At 39.4% G+C, this 20968-nt stretch overlaps 3 protein-coding genes and 1 non-coding gene across 8 annotated transcripts in view; 1 reads left to right on the top strand and 3 right to left on the bottom strand.

Moving 5' to 3' along the window:
- The window catches only part of LOC105278291 (formin-like protein), a 42712-nt gene extending 40661 nt beyond the window's left edge, over positions 1-2051 (top strand). For 2 of the 3 annotated variants that reach the window (XM_011337282.3, XM_026972860.1), the window contains one exon: positions 3-2051. In XM_011337282.3, the coding sequence (XP_011335584.1) occupies positions 3-215 (213 nt within the window). In that variant the 3' untranslated portion in view covers positions 216-2051. The remainder of the gene's footprint in view (positions 1-2) is intronic. The other variant, XM_011337283.3, reaches the window with a different exon arrangement.
- Positions 2052-4236: 2185 nt separating this feature from the next.
- On the bottom strand, positions 4237-9700 carry LOC105278292 (guanine nucleotide-binding protein subunit alpha homolog). Its single transcript, XM_011337285.3, has 5 exons — positions 8234-9700; positions 7295-7555; positions 7050-7100; positions 6680-6897; positions 4237-6596 (listed from the first exon to the last, which is right to left on the bottom strand). Exons 1-5 carry the CDS (start codon positions 8447-8449, stop codon positions 6239-6241), a joined length of 1104 nt encoding a protein of 367 aa, XP_011335587.1. The 5' UTR covers positions 8450-9700; the 3' UTR covers positions 4237-6238.
- Positions 9701-10183: 483 nt separating this feature from the next.
- Positions 10184-19716, bottom strand: LOC105278293. Of its 3 annotated transcripts, none has more exons than XM_011337286.3 (12): positions 19551-19716; positions 18210-18799; positions 17703-17813; positions 17371-17621; positions 14873-17172; positions 14626-14755; positions 14040-14540; positions 13811-13960; positions 13086-13738; positions 12582-12980; positions 12284-12507; positions 10184-12166 (listed from the first exon to the last, which is right to left on the bottom strand). In XM_011337286.3, the coding sequence occupies exons 1-12, from the start codon at positions 19606-19608 to the stop codon at positions 11945-11947; spliced, it is 5589 nt and encodes a 1862-aa protein (XP_011335588.1). In that variant the 5' UTR covers positions 19609-19716; the 3' UTR covers positions 10184-11944. The 3 variants fall into 3 exon arrangements, with proteins under 3 accessions (XP_011335588.1, XP_019886888.1, XP_019886889.1); XM_020031329.2 differs by having other exon boundaries at positions 18210-18765; positions 19551-19683; XM_020031330.2 differs by lacking the exons at positions 18210-18799; positions 19551-19716 and adding an exon at positions 17931-18203.
- Positions 19717-20459: 743 nt separating this feature from the next.
- LOC113562862 lies at positions 20460-20578 on the bottom strand. The gene has a single exon (XR_003407213.1). It is a non-coding gene; the product is annotated as a 5S ribosomal RNA (ribosomal RNA).
- Between the last annotated feature and the right edge of the window lie 390 nt (positions 20579-20968).

The raw sequence follows: 20968 nt of genomic DNA, 5'->3' as shown, positions 1-20968 counted from the left end.
AGGACGCTGTTATAAACGAATTGAAGAATAAGACACGGTTGGTGCAAGAAAAGAAGTTGTTGCAGCAGGACGAGGTGTACAACGGCGCCCTGGAGGATATTCTTCTCGGTCTCAAGTCCGAACCATATCGGAGGGCGGACGCTGTGAGGCGTAGCCAACGACGACGTATCGATAATCACAGACTCTCGCGCAATGCCGACGAACTTGAGCTCTAATTACGTTTCCGATTCTCACATGCTTCTCACGCGTGCTGCGACTTTGGAGAAGAAATGCCTTGCAATCGTGAATTTGTCGTATTTGATCGTAATCTAACTTTATACGCCAGTACGATGGAATGAATGGAGAACACCAATAGTTTGAGAGTTTCTTAAGAGCGTTAACGGAGCGCACAGTTAAATAATCACCTCGATTTGTATTTTCCCCCACAATTTTTGGAAGCTTTTTACTTGTGCACTTTATGAAGCGTGTACAGGTTCCGGACTGAATGACAATATTCGATACGTCCAATGTTAGATTGGACTTTTGCGCACGAGTCACTTAGTGGTGCTGAAAGTTCAATTGTCTCGTCGAACTTCGAATTTATACAACTTTAGGATGTAAATTCTTGAAACGTGTGTCAGAATATCGCAGGCCAGCAAGGTCTTAGAATTTAACGCTCGATATTTAACGGATAATAACGTATTAACGGTCTTTCTACGCATATAGTTTATACGCGAATCTCATAATTGAAAAACGTATAGGTCTCATACAAACTAGCATAATATTACATTAATTAATGCGTTTCTAAACGACTCTTTTTAACATTGTTCGATATTTATGTGGAACCTTTTCGCATATCTGTTATATGACGTTATCATCTTTTTTTCGTTTTCCTCTGTTTCATACATAAGATACGTAAACTTGAATTGTTTAAACTTAGTTGTTGTTGATTGTTATGCGTATTGAGAATATTTATAATTTCCATATCGAATATGAACACTTGTTAATTAAATGAATTGTTTATCCTACATCTTGTAATTGCTTGATATCGAATGAATCATTTAGCTCGTAATGTAAGTTCGTGTGTAGAATCGGTCTAGCGGTCGCAGGTTTTTAACGATATAATATCTGTGACATTCCAGCAACATGATACAGTGATAAGCTGGAGAAGTCCATCACGAGATCCGTAATCCACGGCTCTCGCAGATTGCGAGATTTTGCGCAAGTGCTTTCTTGCGGCAGGAAATTAAAATTAAGATCGCATGTTACGAAAGTGATAACTACGACTACGTATAATATTCCATGTAATCTTCCGCGATTTGATGTATCGCGATACTATTACGATATAACAAATGAAAGTGAGATCTAAGTTGCCCGAGGTCCAGCGAATCTTTTCAAAAACGACGCATTTACGCAGCATACTTGTTACATTCCCTCGAACACCTCACGTTCTATCAGGAACAATTACGAATAAAAAGGTAAACACAGCTAGCGGTTTTTATACCACAGTTTATATTCATTGACATGTATTGAGCTAGAGGATATAGGAAGATACATATAAAGGTACGTGAATCAAAAGTTCGAACGCCGATCATTATTCAAAAATAATTGCGCAAACTTACAGCGAAAGACTGCAGCAGTCCAGTGAGCCTTTTTCTGATCGACAACATATCGGAAGCTTTTTGCAAAGTGGAATTATATTTTTAACTTTTGTACGTTTTTGATATTAGAGATGTTACTAAAGGAGAAACAAAATGTATATATAGCTGTAATATATAAAATAGCTGATGACACGAAACAATGTAAGTATCGATTATACATAAACTGCCAATGTGATGTTTAGACAAAATATTTTCTGTGTTGTAAGTATTATGTAGCGCACATATTGTCCATTAATGATTTATGACGAGAAAGCTATTTCAAAGCTTTAGGATTAAAGCATTGACATATCTTATGTATTTTTTTGCAAAAATGTAAATAATGTGCATTTCATTATATAAGTTATAAAAATTAGCAATACGTTCTTTACTTTGTATAAAAACAGATATAAATAAATATAATTAATACATTTATCAACGGCGTATTCATTAATTATATCAATATGGAAAAATTAATATATATATTTATCGGTTTACAATAAATTTATATATAGCATCTATATATTTTTAAATGTTGTTTATTTATTGTTCGTATGAATAAACTACATCGTAATAATAATTCGTGTAAAATATTTTTTATATACAAATATACAATATACAAAAGGCACAATATATCTACATTCTTTAGATCATATACAATAAAATGCAAGATTGATAAAAAGTAAAATTCTGTAATACGAGAAATGTACATAATAGACGGACAGAGAATTGCAATAAAGCTACCGTTAAAAAAATTAAATACATGTTTCTTCGCTCGGGGTTCACAGATTGTGCTTTATATTCATATTATTTTCGTAATTTGATCGATAATACAATTATAGCTACCGTTAAAGAGGAAAACATTGCTACGAAACGCAATAACGCACAAATGTGATTCAAAGAGAATTGTTTGTTGCGTTATGTATACAGGATATTCAATCAAGTAATTTGAAGTACATTTTTTAAACAAATATTTCAATATATTGACAATTTCCAAATTGCAAACAATTGAAAATTCAAATAAATTTCCAATAGAAATTTCAGAAAAAAAACGAAAGCATATCTTTATTTCTCCAAATGAATAATGAATAATGAAGATATTTAATACATAAATCTGAAAGATTTAGGGCCGTATTCATAGTCGTAACTTAACTTGAGAATCAGATTTTGAACTAGGTTCAAATCAATCTTTTATTTCTAAAACACTTGATTTGAACCTAATTCAAAACCTGATTCTCAAGTTGAGTCACGACTATGAATACGGCCCTTAATGACACGAGAAAATTCCTCGATTTTTCGCGCAAAAAAAAAGAAATGAAATCAGAAGATTGTTAAAAAATTGATAAACGACCAAATAATTTTAAGATGTCCTGTATATCAAGCAGGAAGAAGAAGCATTTAACTTAAATTTGTAATTCACACATTGCGTTACTGACAAATTTCTAAGCAATGCTCTAAGGATATACTTTATTGCTATACGTCTATCAACATTAATATAAAATAATATTGAAGGTATTTTCATAAATAAAAAATTTTTCTATTGTTTCGAAGTAAATTTTAAACAAAATTTAGTATGCCAAAGATGTAAAACTCATGGCAATCCTAAAGGAAAATAATTCAAATCAACAGTTTTAAACTACATATATACAAACATGTACAATTCCACTGTTCCCTTGTTCTAATATTATTCCTAATTTCTTCATTTATTGCATCGAAAAAGCATAAATAAATATTCGTATTCTCTTTCTCTCGTCTATCTCAATTTACTGTATGAATGTAGGCATGAATAAAAAATATATAACACTATTTCCGACGACATTCGGTTTAAATGCATTTTATACAACCATCTTAGCAGTTAAAGCATACTAGATAGATTAAATCGGATGTATCGAAATCATCTCCGAATTTGGAAAGTATAAAAATCATTTTTAAATTTCACGAAACGTATTATCACATAGTCACTACACTTTCACTGTCTATATTACAGTAAAATTTCCATGTAGTCTGCATATATACCATTACATGTGTATTCTTGGTTCCATTTGCATAGCTTAATAGAAAACACATGATACATCCGTCGTGAAGGTATGTTAAAACTGTAGAAACGATAAAATAATCACAGTATGCTGTAAATAAGCCGACATGTACGATATGCTGCCAATACAATGCTCTCTTAATTAATGGCGGTAAACTACTTACAGCTTGACTGTCTAAATATTGAGAGAATTTTCTATTAAGCCAGGTTTGTCGTGTATGAAGTACGATCACTAGAACTATGTATTTGCTATAATCTGATGTGTGTGTGTGTGTGTATATATATATAATTTTTTCTAAAAATCTTTTTTTATAAAAATCATAGGCGTTCCATACGTAGTGAGCATTAGTATGTTAATCCTGTATATGCGTGACGATGTATTATTAGTGTAAAAACATGCATTTATCTCAAAACCAGTCGTGTCCGAGATAATATTATCGTTATATAAAAACGATCTTCATTTTTATTTTATTGTATAAAATTTCGAAGTATCTATAAAAGTATCGATTACGTTCCGATTATCTTTATAGGAATGTAAAAAATTTTATCTACAAAATATACCAATTATCAAAAATGGTGTACTTCTTTTTTTACGTGTCGCATAGAGTAGTATACGTAAGAGCTTAGGTATCGTATAATTTGAATGAGCTTAATCCAGATTTACACGCTTCATATGTGTATATCTTTAAAAATGTATAACTTAATACGTATAAAATTAGTATTGTTCTCATTAATAATAGAAGTACATATTACAAATTTACGTAGTAGTAAACTTATACCTCTTTTCTGTACTTTTACACGGATTAAGAGTAACAAAGATTTTATGTAATAGATGATCCTCGTAGAATCTCGGAAAAACTCGCGTAGCAAAGGATTGCAATTGTTGTTTTCAAAGATAAATCTAGTGTAATACATATACATCCGTACAGAATTATTAAATAAATTAATAAAAGGTAAATTATACATCTGTAGGGATTTCTTCATTCTACATAAAATTCTTTGGCTTAGTCGACATCATTACATAAAATCTTTGGATACGATTTATGTGCGTATACATACAACAAAAGATGTCATAATTTTTATTGCCGAAAGCAATTAGATAATAATTTCACGTTGCATAAAATATACTTTTCTACTTTTTTCTCATAATTTTTGGTATGTTACAATGGTTCAGTCCGAACTGTGCCAGATGTGTTGACTGACATTTACTTGCACATTATACGATAACAAAATTAATAAGGAAGCATGCATGTAATACGCAAAATTATATTTATAATATGCTAAATTAGATATATAGTTTATACAAATTGCTGTTTCATTCAGAATTTGCCATAACAAGAGTAATATAATGTATAAAATCGAGAGCGCGTTGAACCACGCAGAAAAAATAATACTGATTGTTTTATTGAAATCTGTTTTTGAAAGGAATAATGTTGAATAACGGATTAATTATTAAACTTACAGAACAAGTTAAATTTGCTACATAATATCATTGTAATAAAATTTAAAATAGCTGCTGTTACGTTTCTTTAACGTGTTTATTTATACGTACATGTTAATTTATATGTATATGAAATTAATTTTGCTTATAATTTTCCCTCAACCAAAGAAAAATTAGAAAACCACGTACAAAGAAAAATATGTAGAACTTAAGAATTTAGTCTCTCATTATGTTTTATACGAAATAAAGAAATGGACTGAATTAATGGGACTTTAACTTCTTAACAGCAGTCTAAAGAATGAATCAACTTATAGAATGGACAAAAAGTCGAGTAGCATTATGTTGAATAACAATCCAAAAGGTGAAAGATTTAGTTATTTTTTCCACAGCAATTTGAACACAAACTGGTTAGCTTCATTTGGTTTATATGGCATGGACCTAGTATTTGGTTTTCCTGTTACTTAATATATGCAGTTGTTAAGAATCTCTTCAATCTTAAGTAAGCAATAAGTTATTCGTAGTTTTGCGAACAGCTGGTTTGTCAACAACCAGCGATAATAATCTTATATATTATATTATGGGAAAAGCACTGATCATCATCATCATCAAATATCTGTACAAACGTAAGAATCCAAACTGAATTATTTGCACAATTAATCTCTCCTATACAAATATGTCAAAACATTATCGTAGAAATTATTGACAACAAATAGAATACAAAATCGTTATGTACAATAGAGTTTGTATAATAATCTCCTCTCTCTCTCTCCCTCTTACTCTCTTCATTACAACCATTTATCCAAAAAAGCACAATGAAAATATATCTTAATATACATATATAGTGTATACAAAGTCAAAATTCTCAATATATCTTTACATCAGGCAGTTTTTTTTCTCTTTCTCCCTCACTTCCTTGCTACAAGTGTATCTATATGCGGAGGTAAATACTCGATTCGTATCCACGTGTATATATATTGTCTTATCAAAATGTCTCGACCTACAGTCTGCGTTTGCAATACTCTTCTCGAAAACTAACTAGTTGGATTAATGGTATATGTAAATGTTGAATTTTTTTTAACCGCGTACCTTTGTTTTACTAGCTGCTTCCTTCTTGCCGATCTAATCTCCCCGCTCTCCACGTCGTCATTATTGAAGCATCAGGGATTCCAAGTTCCGGTGCAGAATCGTGTCCTTCACGGCATTAAAGACGACCTTGATGTTCTCCGTGTCCACCGCGGTGGTGAAGTGATGGAACAGCGGCTTCCTTGGATCCCTCTTGACCGAGACGAACATATCGAGGATAAAGCTCTGCACGTCCTTCATGGAATGTGGATCACCCGTAAATTGTGGAAAGTACAAACGGACATTCGTGTCCTGCGACCTCACTTTCTTGTCGAGCAAATCCGTCTTATTCAGAAACAGGATGATGGAGACGCCGCAGAATATCATGTTGTTCACGATCGTGTCAAATATGTTTCTAGATTCCTCCAATCTGTTGGTTCTCCTGCAACATCGGTTGTGAAACATCGTATTTACATCTTACTTCAAGACCTCGCACGCGTATAGGCGGAATAGAAGATGACCTACCTATCCTCCAACAAAACCTGGTCAAATTCCGATGACGATACAAGAAAAAGTATGGACGTCACACAGTCGAAGCACTGATACCACTTTTGCCTTTGAGATCTTTGGCCGCCAACGTCGACGAAGAGGAATGGGATATTGTTAATCGGTATTACAAACTCGGAAATGCCTTTCGTTGCCTTCCTACAGTGCAAGATATCTTGATGCGTGGGTGTATAATCCTGGAAAACAATTCTCTTGTACATTCGACGAACAATGATGATGATGATCTGAATTGAAAGTAACGTGTAAACAATATTTTCTTGCTTAACAAAAATATGCTACAGACTAAATAATTTCAATGGAACAATAAATTGTATGTTAAAGGCATTACCACTCTTGCAATCCTCTCTAGATTGTCCAAGAAATACTGAACAGAATCACTCTGAAAATATATTAGGTCACTCATATAAATACAACATAGAAAAATAAAAAACGATAAGCAATAAATAGTTATATACATGCAAATTTTACTTGTAAATGTATTTTACATGTAAAAACTTTTTTAATTAGTTTTACATGTAAAATATAAAATTTTATTTACATAAAAAATTATGCAGATTATGCAAAAGATCTTACTAATTGAAACTCTCTTCGCCTGTCGAACGCTCTTCTGATCGATGCGTCCTTCCATAAACTCTGCAATGCCGGCACGTAGTGCAAAAATAATCTAGTATCCAGCACCATGGTGTTTTCAAATTTGAGTAATTGAAAGCCAATATCGTAATTCTTCGAATTCTCCCAAGGGATATTGAGCTTATCTCGAGCATCCACCAGAACCTTCATGCCCTTAATTATGTTCTGGTAGATCACATGCTGATATTCCTTAATTAATTCAGGCTGGAAATGACATAACAATATATAACAAACGTAACGTTTTAATCTCTTACATTAAAAAGGATCTCATCCAAAGGCAAATTTTGCAGCAGAAAAATATTAAGTATCAACAGAAAGATAAACATACAAACGTTACAAGATAATTGTCGAGCTATTTTACAGTCAAGTTTTGATCTTTACAGATGACATGTTTCTACTTTAGACTGTGAACGGCATTTGAAAGATTATATACGTGATAACCAGCTTTTCTATATCTTTATTTGACTTAGAAGAATGACGTAAAGCCTGTCTATCTTTATGACAATTGCAACATGTTTTCACTAACGCATAAAACTCAGCTATCATTATGTTCGCACATCGTAAAGAGCACAACATACGGCCGTTGTTTCGCACTGTTCACTGCTATTTATTCTCGCACAAATCTCCTCGGCCAATTACTAGCGTACCATTCACAAACAAATTTAAATGCCACGCATCGACTGAATGCAGGCCAAGTCACCGACTGACCCGCACAATACGGCCAATAAAACCCGACGCGGAAACGCGGTCCTGAAGACGACGTCTCGCTTGAAGTTCGCCACGAGACGAGGACGAGGATCACGTGGACCGTGGGCAGTGCCCGGTCGAGCGCTGAAGAACACGCGCGGTCGAGAACGTCGTACGCTCTAGGTTCGCCCTTACCTCGAACTTGATCCCGTGAATGATCCGCATCTGCTTGAGGAATGTCGATTTGCCGCTCTCGCCCGCGCCGAGCAGCAGGAGCTTCACCTGCCTGCGGAACGTCTGCCGGTCCTTCTCCAGCATCCGGTCGATCTCCTGGCTCTTATATCGCTGTTCGATCTCCTCCGGGCTGAATTTGAAGCGCAGGCAACACGACCACGTTAAGGAGCCCGCCATCTTGCTACCCTGCTTCTCTCTCTCTCCGTTCCTAACCTCCTCCTTTTCTTCCTTTCTTCCTTCCTTCCTGCCTGTCTCGTTTCCGTCCTGTCGTCTTCCCGATCTCGATCTCCCCGACGTGCGTGTCGCTCGTCCTCTCTCGCGCGCGCGCGAGCGCGCAAGCGAGCGAGCGAGCGTTACGATCCGGAGCGACGACCACCGACGATTCAGCCGCGAGGGACCACCCGGCGGAGCGCGTCGGCACAACGAAACTCGCGCGCACTCCTTACCTCACGTACGGCTCGCGTACTCTCGTCCAAGTACAACTCCCTACTCCCCTCCCCCTCACTCCGCCGTTCCTTCCTTCCGCCGGCCACCGCTGTCACCCGCCTGCCCCGCGAAAGCGCGCACGGGGCGCAACACAAGCCGCCGATCACGGGGAATCGGTCGATTCAGAACCGCATTTCTCGGCCAGGCGTGACCGGCCGGAATGCGCGATATCACCACTAGCACCAGCAGCACCCATGCACGACAGACAGAGACAGAGAGAACTCTTATCGTGCACGCACCCTCGTTCTTTCTCGCTCTTCTCGCCACACTCTCGCGCACAGTTCCTCCGATCGATCGATTTTAGACGCGAGTCGCGTGTACCCACGCGTATACCGTTACACACACGCGATGAACGAGTATCAACATGCCGGAGGCGTGGACGGAGGCGCGGAAAGGATCATTCACGCCGTAGTCACCACCGATACTACCGACGCCGCTGTCGACACCGTCACCACCGTCGTCGTCGTCGTCGTCGTAGCTCGCCTGCGAACGTCCATGCAACCGTCTCCGGTGACTCGCGAATTGGGCATGATTAAATAATCGCGATAATTGCGAGGCGGCGCTCCTCTCGTCGCCTCGTCGCGACACGTCCGCGTTTTGTCAGACGGTCGCCTGTCACGCTACGTCTCGCTCGCTACACCGTCTTGGTGCTGTCTCTCTCTCTCTCTCTCTCTCTCTATTTACTGAGAAGCGAGCTAACCGTTTATCGTATACGTCAACGCGTCCCGCGTTGACACACCTCTTCTGTATGTCGTGTTAACGTTTACGTTTCACGATCGCGATCCACAGTGATGACGCGCGCCTGCGACGGCTACCATGCCGATGCGAGCGATACGCACCCATCTACTACATGATAGTGAATGACGCGGAATGAAACGCGAAGAACGACGCGACGACGCAGAAAACGCCGCTACTCTCCGACCACCGCACAATTGTCACCGTGTCTGTCCTGTGTCAGTCAAGGGCCCGCCTGAAGGGATTACCCTAATTGCATGCATCAAGAAATTAACCAATCATACGTGCAATTTGAAGGATGCAGCAATATGGCGGCTCCTTTATTCGATCGGTGATTGGTCAATTTGTCCTTAGGTATATATACTTTCTAGTGAGTTGTACTATTTAGAAATAAAAACCATGGCTGATCCAGTGTAAAGTCGTACAGTGGAGGCTTGCAGCGGATTTTCTGGGAACTTCTTGTAAATACAAATCCCAAAACCAAGGCCATGAAGATAAGAGCGCCTGTAGAATGGCAACTCGACGTGTTAAGCGGTTTCGGTTGATTCTATAGGCACCTAATTTTGAATTGTTTTCTAATTTCTTGCTTCCTAAATTATACAAAACATGAAAAGATTAGATAATTTGTTTTATATAAGGAGGAATATATATATTCACTAAATAATGAAGAGGCAAATGAGAAAGCATGTATAAATCTAACGGGTGTCATAATAATTTATTAAATGCCAGTTTTCACACAAAGTGTACGATATCCTATAGTCTGCATCTCGCAATAGTGTGCACACAGTCGATTTTCATTATGAAAAAATTGAGTTAGTTTGTGCAATACTTACTTCTAACAAAGTATTAACGTAAGAGTAAACGAAGCGTTCAAATAGATACAAAATATAAATAAAAGTCGACGCATTTTTCGAATTTAATTTTGTTTAGCTTTCGTAATACTTTCTCAGTGAGCGTAAATTATAATTAACATATATTAATTAAAATATCGGATAAAATCTCATAGCAAGAGACATGGAAAGAAAGAAATAGAAATCTTATTATGTACAAAGATGTCTATACAATCATAATCTCTTAAAAAATATACCGTTCTTATCACTTGCGTGAATAATAACACGTATTTAGAAAAGATATACAGGCACTTCAACGCGCATCGCGCGCGCGCGTCTTCTATAGAATATATTAATATAATTATAAAATTAGGCATACTATATGTTTCTAAAAATGTAAGAAATATTCTTATCAATTGTTTATAACGTCGAAAATCATTTAAAATATCTAGGTTTCTAGTCACAAAATGTATCGCTCTAATATATAAAAGAATATTTTAAGAATATTTTAATATTGTAATTTCTACACAGTGAACAAAGTCACAAAGTTGAAAAATACTATAATACTTAAAGTACAATAGAATTTTGATATAATCTCTAACCGATTATAACATTTTTCTCTCGTTATACAACAGTATAAAATAATTTAAACAAAATTATAAATTTATATGTCTTATGCAGCGAAACAGCTTCAATTATACTCTCCCTCTACATATTCCGTAGTAATTGACTATTCCCTATCAAACAAGAATGTTCCTCGTCTGCACTATAAATATATACAAGATTATATAACTTTTACTGTGTATGTAAATCATTAAAAAAACAATACGCCGTATTTTATATAAATAGTCAAAAATAAAAAGACATATATTACGAAATATATATCTTTTTATAGTAATATTAATAAGTAGATATAACACTATATCTCTCATCATTATCGAAATATACAAATGTGTTAATAAATTCATCGTTCCTTACTTGTTACGTGCTATATGATCTCTGTAGAATAATCGATGAGAATCAATATCAAAAAAGATATTGCTACTATTATAGCCACAGTTATTGCTTTTATGAGTCTTAAGCAAGTACTAAGCGCGAAATTTATGAATTTCTAAATTGCTCGGAAGCTACGAAGGTATCATATCAGGATGCATTTTTAACAAAATACTTCATACAATTATAACAAGATAGAATTCCTATTTCGAATCGATTCGAATCGATGGAAAACAAAATTTCGAAAGGGCACAAATTTTCCTACTTCTACTAACAGACGATTATTCAAATAACATTTAGTTCAGTCTTCCATGTTGCTATACTCGGCTCTTCGACTCTTTGCAAAATACATTTCATTTTAGCATAACTTTGGAGGAAAATAAACTCTTATAAACTCTTCGTAATTTCGATAACTATATGAATATGCTTATTACCATCTGTGGAACCACGAAAATGGACGGTTACCTCGGAATACTTTATGGCAGAATACTAACTCTAGCTACACAGAGAGTTTCGTATGGTATAAATTCAACTGTACCTTTTCGTTAGGGTGTTTATAATACGTTGATAGAAAGAAATTATTATCTTTGGTTGCATTGTTGGAGAGATGAATTTGGCTCGTTTCTCGTTATTGGGTTGTGTTCTGACTATTTTTACCGCGATTGCGTAGCAGCGACGCGTCCGAAAGGGAGTAAGTACCGGGCTCGAATACCGGCGGGTACTCTAAGCCAGGATAATCGGGCGGTGGAGACGTCGGTGGCGGTATGTACGGTAACGTTGGAGGTGCCAATGTGCTCCTGCCGGAATTATTGGGAAGACCCTTGTGGCCAGGCGGGTAACCGCTGCCATACTGAAGAACAAATCACATTAAATCGTTTCGCATTGTCGCTCTAAATAGTCACTAATAAAATTGAAATGATAATAATTGTTTATAACTGTGTGATTTATATATTTACGCGACACTGACTTTTGATATGTTCGAGGGCGTTGATGCATCTGGACTCCAGTCACTGGCCGAACTGACCGAACTAAAACTATGACTGAGCGTCTGGGAAGGACTGTTGAACGAACTGTGAGACTGACTGATTCCGCTATCGCCGGGGCTCTGGCTGCTGGAACGAGCGGACAATCGGTGCTGCGATTGATTGGAACACTTGTCCCGGAACAGCGCTCTGTGTAACCGCGGCGAACCTGCAGCAATTCAAAATTAGAGATCGCGGAAAAATAGGATGCGCATTGCATTTGATATTTATCGGATTACTTGCCTAATATCGTTTTCTGAGTATCTTTCGGGAGATCCAACGTACACGGCTTTTGCTGCTTGGTACCGAACAGGCTCTTCAAACGACTCGCTTTCTGCACCTGATCGCCCTTGTCCAGGTGCATCTCAAACGCAGCTCTCATGCCGTCCTGTTCAAAGGGCGATGTCGGTATCGGCGGCGGCTGATACTGCGCGACGTTCTTCAGACGATTCTTCTCGCAGCTCGAGCTTTTCTTGTCGCCGCGCCTCAATGAATCCAACCAGTGCTTATCCGTGGAATTGTAATCGTGATTACGAGTGAGATTGAAACTGCCTTTTCGATTGATCAATACTTCCTTCTTCGCACGTTGCAGCGTCTCGGAGGATGTGTGACTCGCGAGGTCGCTGCTGGATCCAGAATAGCCTGCAAGAGAGCCAGGATAATAAATATCTCAGACGAATGCGATGAGATTCAAAGGAAACCAAATAATAATTCTTAGCGTTACGAATTTATTCATCATCAACGTACCGACGTCTCTCGAAGGAAGATAATCGTGTGTCTTATGGCTTTCGTGATTAGAATATTGTCCGTGCACGTTGTGCTCGTAGCCTCTATTATGGGAAGAGTCCTGCTTATTCGGATTCGTTACGCTTCTCCAATGAATCGAATCGCCGTGCTTAGCCTGCTGAATGTTCGCCAATTCTTGCGTCCTTCGCTTCGGCGCGGTGCTGGCAGAGGTGTCCCACATCCTTTTCTGCCCGACTGTCGTGCACTTGCTGCAAAATTTATCGTTTGCGCAATTGCCCTCAGATCGGACCGCGATAAAGCTATCTGCGCTGAGTTGACGCGTTGCTTGCACGTGCGCATTCGTGTTCCTCGAGTGGGCATACACGGTGCTGTTGTTCAATATATCGTCGTTCGCCCTGCCGTAAATACCGCCGAAGTCGTTGTTCAGGGATATGTCGATCAGCTGTCTGCTCTGCTCGCTGTACACGGCGTTGTCGTTAAAATTTCTGTGTTGCACGTGAACGTGATCGCTAGTCAGAGGCGTAGCACGCGGTGACACCGATCTGTTCATCGTGCTCTGCCGTTGATCGTCGTCCTGTTGCGACAACATGAACTCTTCCAGCGTGATGAAGCCCTGCAGATCATCCGGTCTTCTAATACGATTGTTGACGGATCTACGTAACAACGAATCGTGAATAAAGGGTTCCTGCGACAAACATTTCTGCAATGCAAGGCGCGAAAATTACCTATCTGTAGCACGCCGGTAATCACCCATGTCTTGGTTGTTGGACGAACTTGACATGTCCGTGGCGCTTTGAGACGCGCTCAACCCATAAAATGTACTGCCCGCGATGGTCATTTGCAGATCGGGCGAGTTCGAGTTGGAATCTTCTTTTCTGTAAAAAGATTAGTTTTTTTTTAACGATGATTTGAACGAGCAATGCGAATTTCTTTTTCTATCCTTGATCTACTCACTTGTTGGACGTCGACGTGGGCAGCACTCGTCTGTAACTTCGGAATTGTGCCGTTGGGACGGGCATATTCTGATTCCTGGCGCCCAGGAACTTCAAGTACTTCCGATCCAAGCTTGCACCGCCAATTTCATGATCTTTAAACGGTCCTGTATCCTTACGTACGGTCTTCTTCAAGGAACCGAACGATTTCTCCAGACTCGGCTTAGATTCTGGCGTGCTCGTGTATTTTATCTTGCTCTTGTGGCTCTCGCTGTCACTCTCGTCAGTTTCGCTGTAAAGCCCGACATTCTGGTTGTGAGTATCCGCACCCAAGGTACCTTTACTGACAGCGTCCAGCCATAGGATTAAGCAATCCTCGGTATCGGCGGCAAAATAGAACACCGTGCCCGTATGGTACACCTTGAACGCATACTTCCTTGATTTCACTTCGGCAGCTGGCGACACGGTGAAACCCGTCAACACGATCAGGCAGTCAGCTTTTGTACCGTCCTGCGTCCGAAATCTAGACCGAAATAGTACTCATAAGTATATTTGGCCGTATATACAGAATTTATTACAACTTTCTTACAAGTTTCTGACAATCTTACCTGTACAATGATGAACACTTCAACACAAACCAGGCTCTCGCCCACGCGCCACCTGCTCCTCTGCTACGATATGTTAGCCATCCTTCTATGTCACCAGCACCAACATCTTTCACGGATACGTTTCTCCTCCCTAATAAAAAAAAAACAGTATATTACTCTCGCATGACGAATAATCAAAGATATTTACAATAAAAAATTTATAATAAAAAGTTGCACGTTGAGGAAAAAGATGATTAATCGTACTTACTTGCCAACAACATATTACGTTTTCTACTGCTTCTCGGGCTGCTATTAGACTTGCTACCGTGTAAGCCAATACTTCTAGCTACCATCATAGCCCTATTTACAACACTCTTCTCGAAGCTCTTGTCCTTTTCCAGTAACTTCGATCTTGGATCCGAGGATGCCACTTGCTTCGAATATGCCACACCGTCGGGACACTCGATGTTGCGAGCGGAGTGATCAGATTTATAGCAGTCCGCTATAGACTGACTCGAGCAGGCGAATTTTTCGACAAACGGCTCGTATTTTTCGAAAGGATATTTCTCTTCTCTCGATTGTTTGTCGATACTTTCATTGTATAACGAAGCATCGGACTGAGTGAACTTCTGTTCGTTTAGAGTTACAGTTCGTGGCTCGTCTATAAAATCCATTGAATTCTCCGAATAATTGAGCATACACATGTCGGAGGATTCTTTCCTGTCGTGAGAGTCTGAACTGCTTCTAACGTGATTTGCGGACAAATTTAAATCTACCTTTTTCAATTCTCGTCTTACGCCGGGCCTCTCCGGGACCTGGGGCTTTTCCAAATCCTCCGACATTTTCGCAGCATTGTTCAATTTCAAATCGGTCGCTGTTTGCTTCGTGTAATACTTACGGGGCGGCGGTTCTGGAGGTGCCATGTGAGCTTTATTCTCAAGCTTCCTAACAGACTCGATCTTTGGTAACTCTATGTAACGGCAAGACTGCACCGTGGCTTGTGCCAAAGACGAATCCGCCGATTTCATCTCTTTAGTTTGCGGCTTCGTGCTATTCTGCATCTTCGAGACACTATAGATAACATTCGGCAGATCGTCTTCGATGGAGTTAGCGTTGTTTGGCGATATTCTCATGTCGATGGAGTCCTCCCTCGACAGCATCATGGAAGACTTCTTCTCGAGTAATTTCGCATGCTGAGTCAAAGCACAGTCGACCGTTTGCAAGATCTTGCCGAATTTTTGCAACGCTTCGTCGCCGTCGTTGCTGCTGCCACTATTGCTGCACGCTCTTTCGCAGTTTAGCCTCTCCGCACTGCTGCAATCGGCTTCCTCGTGACGCTCAGACGCCAGATCTCTCGGACAAGCGATTTCGCGCGTGACACTCGCACGTTCAGTACTCGACTCGCTCGCAGCGTGCTTTTTCTCGCACGTATTTACATCCGATAAATTACATTCGATATTACTTTGGTTTCTCTCGTCTACGCTATTTCTAGGACTCGCCTCATTCATCGCAGGACGTGCGGGATTCTTACGCGAGTCTAACTCCTTAGGCACTCCAAAGACACATACTTGCTCCTCCGCGTTCTCGTGCGCGATCTGCTTCTCGATGTCGCTGATCTTTCGGGCGACGTTACCGTCACATTTTCTGACTGGTGGTTCCTTGTGTTCCTTACTCGCGTCCCTCAATTTTCTATGATCATCAGTCTTTGTTAAGTTACTACTTGGTACACTGTTCGAACAATGAATCGATAAGTCTAATTTACAAAATAGGCTTTCCAAAGGCGCTAGCCTCCTAGTTTCCTCCTTGTCCTCGGTGTCCGATAGGTCGTACGCAGGAGTGCTGTAGCTTTTATCCAATTTCCCGCGTTCCTTCACGTACCGTACGCCGGTTTCCCTGCTCGCCGGCGCGCTTTTACTAATGCTATGCGTATCACTAATGAAATTATTACATTCGTCCAAAGGCACGGTTGTATCACTTAAATTATTGCTATCGCTAACATTGTCTGCAACTGACGAATGCTCTTTATTGGTGTCTTTACTGGTGACGCTTGCGCCGTCGTCGCAGCTTTGCGAGGAAGTAGGAGTACTTTTCTCCTTGGTGTTCTGAACTGCCCTTTTCGCATCGTCCGGATGCGTACCGTCAGCGTCAGTCAACTTCTCTTGAAACTGCACCTTCTTATCATCCACCTGTCCGTCAGTCTTTTTCCTCCGTTTCGCCGATTCTAAGCCTAAGCACGTTTGCGGCCGTATGACGTTCGATGACGGTACATTATCAAGGCCATGAGCGCAGGACGCCGCTTTGTCGCGTAACTGGAAACTCGTGCTGTGCTCCTGCTTCAGCTCTTTCCAAAACTGTTCGATATCGATACCGTGTTTGGTCGTAGGACTGGCACCTGTTATCGTAGCTCGCCTCTGGACGAGGTTTCTCGGTTTCGTCGAGTACAGCCGGATGGAGAGAGGCGGCTCCACTTCGCTGTCCGAATCGCTACTGTCCGTAGCCATCGTGTCCAGCATGTTAACTGTATCTAAAATACTTGCCGGTTCTGGACTCGGATTCTTTGGCATGTGTCTACGCAACGAAATAATCTTCCGTTAGATAAGAAAGGAGGTACCGTACGCTGGTTGTAAACTCAAAACGAATACGCGAGGATAGATGTTTGTTAGACTAGAACTACGTGCTATGTACATATCAATGTTACTAGATGAGAAAAAGAATATTAGCAGCAGGGCCCACAATTAAAAAGATACATGTCGAAAGGCGGCTTACCTAGGTAACGGCATTGTAAAGTCGGGTATTGTTAATAATTCTGGTCTAGGGGATGGAAGATTATGTTGCCATCGTGTTGTGTAGGAGGTTTTTTTGTTACTTGGAAGCCTATACGGTTTTATGTAAATCTGCCCGTAAACTTTAGTATGCCTCGGCCTACGTTTTAGAGTCAAGAGGATTTCCGCTGGGCTTTCACGAAATAATTCAAGCAGGTTCTTCCTCTCCCAACCAACTACCGTTTGATAATTAACCTGATAAATTTACACATGTATTTTACAAGATTCAGACGATTTACCAGAAACATTCAAGTGTACACGAGTAAAATGTATTACCTGCACTATCTCGTCACCTTCTTCCATCTTGCCGCACTGATGTGCGGCGGAACCAAATTTAATTTCGGCTATCTGATGTGCCCCGTGAAAAGATGGCAAAATATAAAATCCCTAAAAATACAATATATTTCGGTAAGTTAAAGTACAATTAGATAAACACTACGAAATGTACTATATTCTTATGAAAATTATATTAACTCGGTAAGGGCATCTCGATTATGCACTTACAAAGCGAAGACTATCTACACAGGAAGTCACAATCATAATATTATGGCTTGTTTGATAAAGCTTTATCAATGCAGGATGCAATGGTCAAACCGTACTAAATATAACTATCAAATAAATAATTTTGTTATTGAGAGAAACATTGCAGCACAAAACAACATTAAATAGATTTAAATGAAGTTGGAACATCAACAAAGACCCCTTATAATTATTTACCTCATAACAATTTTATTATTGAGCTATTGCTAACAATATTGTGCCATATGATAGTCAAATACTTACTAAATCGTCGCCAGATTTCTTTTTTAATGTCGCCAGATCTAAACTGGCGGGTTGCAGGATCATAGGATCAGCGATATCCTGAATAATGTAATCAGCCAATTTTGCCAGTTGGCCGCAAGTCGTTCTAATTTTTTCAATCGGCCTCTCGGCAAATCTGTCTCTTTGTGCACACGTAGCCATTTCTAAAGACAGTTTCATCAATTCAGCCTTCTTGTCATTATAGTCTAATTGCCCACTGAATGGAGGACGATCCAGCCATCTCACTAGAGGCTTGACCGCCATCACAACCGACGCTACGTCTGACAGTGTTTGAGTGGTAACGGGTTTTGAATCGGTCTGACGTGATAGCTCATTGTGCAGGCTGTGTGCCTGGCATGACAGTCGCAGTGCCAGTAACTGCAGATTCTCCCTGTCCAACTCATAATGAAAATTCCTCAGATACTCGACAGCCTCGAGAATGATTTCTTGATGTCCAAGTTTCAGCACACCCAAATGCTCCAGATCCTCAGGCCGTAAACTCAACAATTGTTGTCCATTAACACTATGATTCATAAAACTATGGACATAGGGAAGTATGGAATTATCTAAACCTGTGACACAAAGAAATTAAATTGCTAGTGATGGCATTCCTGGGATGACTCATGGTACTAATTATCTAAAGTGCCGCATCATTTCCATCATAAAGCATCAGGAAAATAAATTCCATTGCATTGTGGGATATGCAATAACAATAAATATTTAAAAAATAATAATAATACTTTTCTAAATATCATTACAACGATACATTGTATCAAATAAGACAATCGTAGTTCTTAATTGGAGCAAAGTGTCAAAGTGTTAACATAAAATCAACGTCAAGCTTGTTTATAAAGAAAACTATAGCAACAATTTCCACCCATTTTAGCTATCCCAATTAAAGCGATAATAACATCAACGCTATTGGAAGCGTCACGAATTCGAGACTACCGATCAGTCTAAACAAATTCAATCGATCAAAGTCGAATTTCAACCGGGAACGCAGGAAAACATCTGACAATTACGCAACCAATCGAACGAAGAAATGCATGAATGAATGAATGAACGAAGGCGGTCTTTTACACGCATTAATGAACTGACAGGCTGTAGGACACGGTGGGCGGAGGGAAAGGAGGCGCGGAGGAGGGCATACATGGAGGAGAAAGAGAGGCAGAGCAAGAGGGAGCGAGAGCGAGAGAATGGATTTTCTCACGCAAAATTGAATGGAATCCCGACATGTTTTTCGCGGCACGATCCGCTCGCCCGTTTTTCCCACGCTCAATCGCACCCGTACTGTTAGCACTGGCAAAACATTTTTCATCGCACCTTTCAGCCATTCGCACACTTGATCCGTTTTCCACTCGGCCACATTAACATACGCCATGACCCGACGGTATATCGGTGGTCCACCGCACGAAACATCAAACTTCTCACGATCACGGTCCGCGGCCGTTCCAATTTTCGCCCGCCCCGTCGATAATCCACTCTGTGGTCTCGGATTCGAGCGCGCGCGTCGGTACGATGCGCGCACGCAGCGCCACTCTGCGATATATGTATCGCGCCGATTCGAAAATGTAGCCGAAAGAGGCAAACAAGTGATTAAAAAGGAGATTAGATTTGTGATTTTGCAGCAAAAACAAAATATGGGTAAAAGAGGGAGAACGTGTTGTTCTTACGCATCTCTTTAATAATATTTAACTGTTAAGGGGATGCTGGAGTTGCTAGTGAACTATTTTTTCACTATAGCGATGGTAATTGCAGTTTCGAAAATTCTCTTTATTGCTTGTGCAGAATAAAAAATCCTTTTCCACAAATGAAGTATAGATAGAAAGAAAGTCCGCTCTACAGGACTTTATACTCAAAATGGAAAAAAGTTAAAAACTTGCATTTGTCTTTTCTAACTTTTTTCCATTTTGAATATAAAGTCCTGTAGAGCGGACTTTCTTTCTATCTATACTTCATTTGTGGAAAAGGATTTTTTATTCTGCACAAGCAATAAAGAGAATTTTTGAAACTGCAATTACCATCGCTATAGTGAAAAAATAGTTCACTAGCAACTCTAGCTTCCCCTTAAGAATCTGGTCAGATATACTAGTTGCGTGTACTACGTAAAGAAGTCTATCAATTTTCGATACTGCAAGATTTTAATAATTAAAAGATAAAAGATAAGCATCGAACGTTTGGTTCATTTATGCGCATCATTAGCATCTAAATAGGCAAAAATTGAAAAAAAGATGCCAACAGCACACGGTGTTCCCAAGCGGTCACCCATCCAAGTACTAACCGTGCCCAACGTTGCTTGACTTCAGTGATCGGACGAGAACTGGTACTTTCAACGTGGTATGGCCGTTGACGCTAACATTTTCTCCTTAGGCTGTGTTCTGTTATTTGACTGCCAGTACAGAAAGCTATAGTTTATGTCACGTATACTATAGATTTTCAGTACTGGCAGTAATATCGGAACATGGGGTTAGATGATATAATAATTATAATAGTATTTTTCATATATAATTTTTTCATATAAATTTATTTACATATAATTCCAAGATCTCTGTAAGTTACATCGGCATCATTTCTAGGGCTCATCCTGGCGGATTTACATACGCAAGTCGCGGAATTAACCATTGACCAATCATATTTAAGATGAAGACCGCCATATTTGTACGGTCCACGAATATTATAGATATGATTGGTTGATTCTCCTGTGCGTATCCTCACGTGATTATGCAAATTCATCAAGATAG

This window comes from Ooceraea biroi, chromosome 10, assembly GCF_003672135.1.
Source record: "Ooceraea biroi isolate clonal line C1 chromosome 10, Obir_v5.4, whole genome shotgun sequence".
Classification (NCBI taxonomy): Eukaryota; Metazoa; Arthropoda; class Insecta; order Hymenoptera; family Formicidae; genus Ooceraea; species Ooceraea biroi.
The sequence above is the reverse complement of the archived record's forward strand: the minus strand, read 5'-3'. Positions and strand labels throughout refer to the sequence as shown.

Coding starts and splice junctions, on each gene's coding strand:
- LOC105278292 (XM_011337285.3), bottom strand. CDS start 8,449: ATGGCGGGCTCCTTAACGTGGTCGTGTTGCCTGCGCTTCAAATTCAGC. Junction 6,898..7,049: donor TAGAGAGGATTGCAAGAGTG/GTAATGCCTTTA, acceptor ATTGTTTTCCAG/GATTATACACCCACGCATCA. Junction 6,597..6,679: donor CAGGTTTTGTTGGAGGATAG/GTAGGTCATCTT, acceptor CCGATGTTGCAG/GAGAACCAACAGATTGGAGG.
- LOC105278293 (XM_011337286.3), bottom strand. CDS start 19,608: ATGGCGTATGTTAATGTGGCCGAGTGGAAAACGGATCAAGTGTGCGAA. Junction 17,622..17,702: donor AAGGTGACGAGATAGTGCAG/GTAATACATTTT, acceptor TAAATTTATCAG/GTTAATTATCAAACGGTAGT. Junction 14,756..14,872: donor ACGTAATATGTTGTTGGCAA/GTAAGTACGATT, acceptor TTTTTTTATTAG/GGAGGAGAAACGTATCCGTG.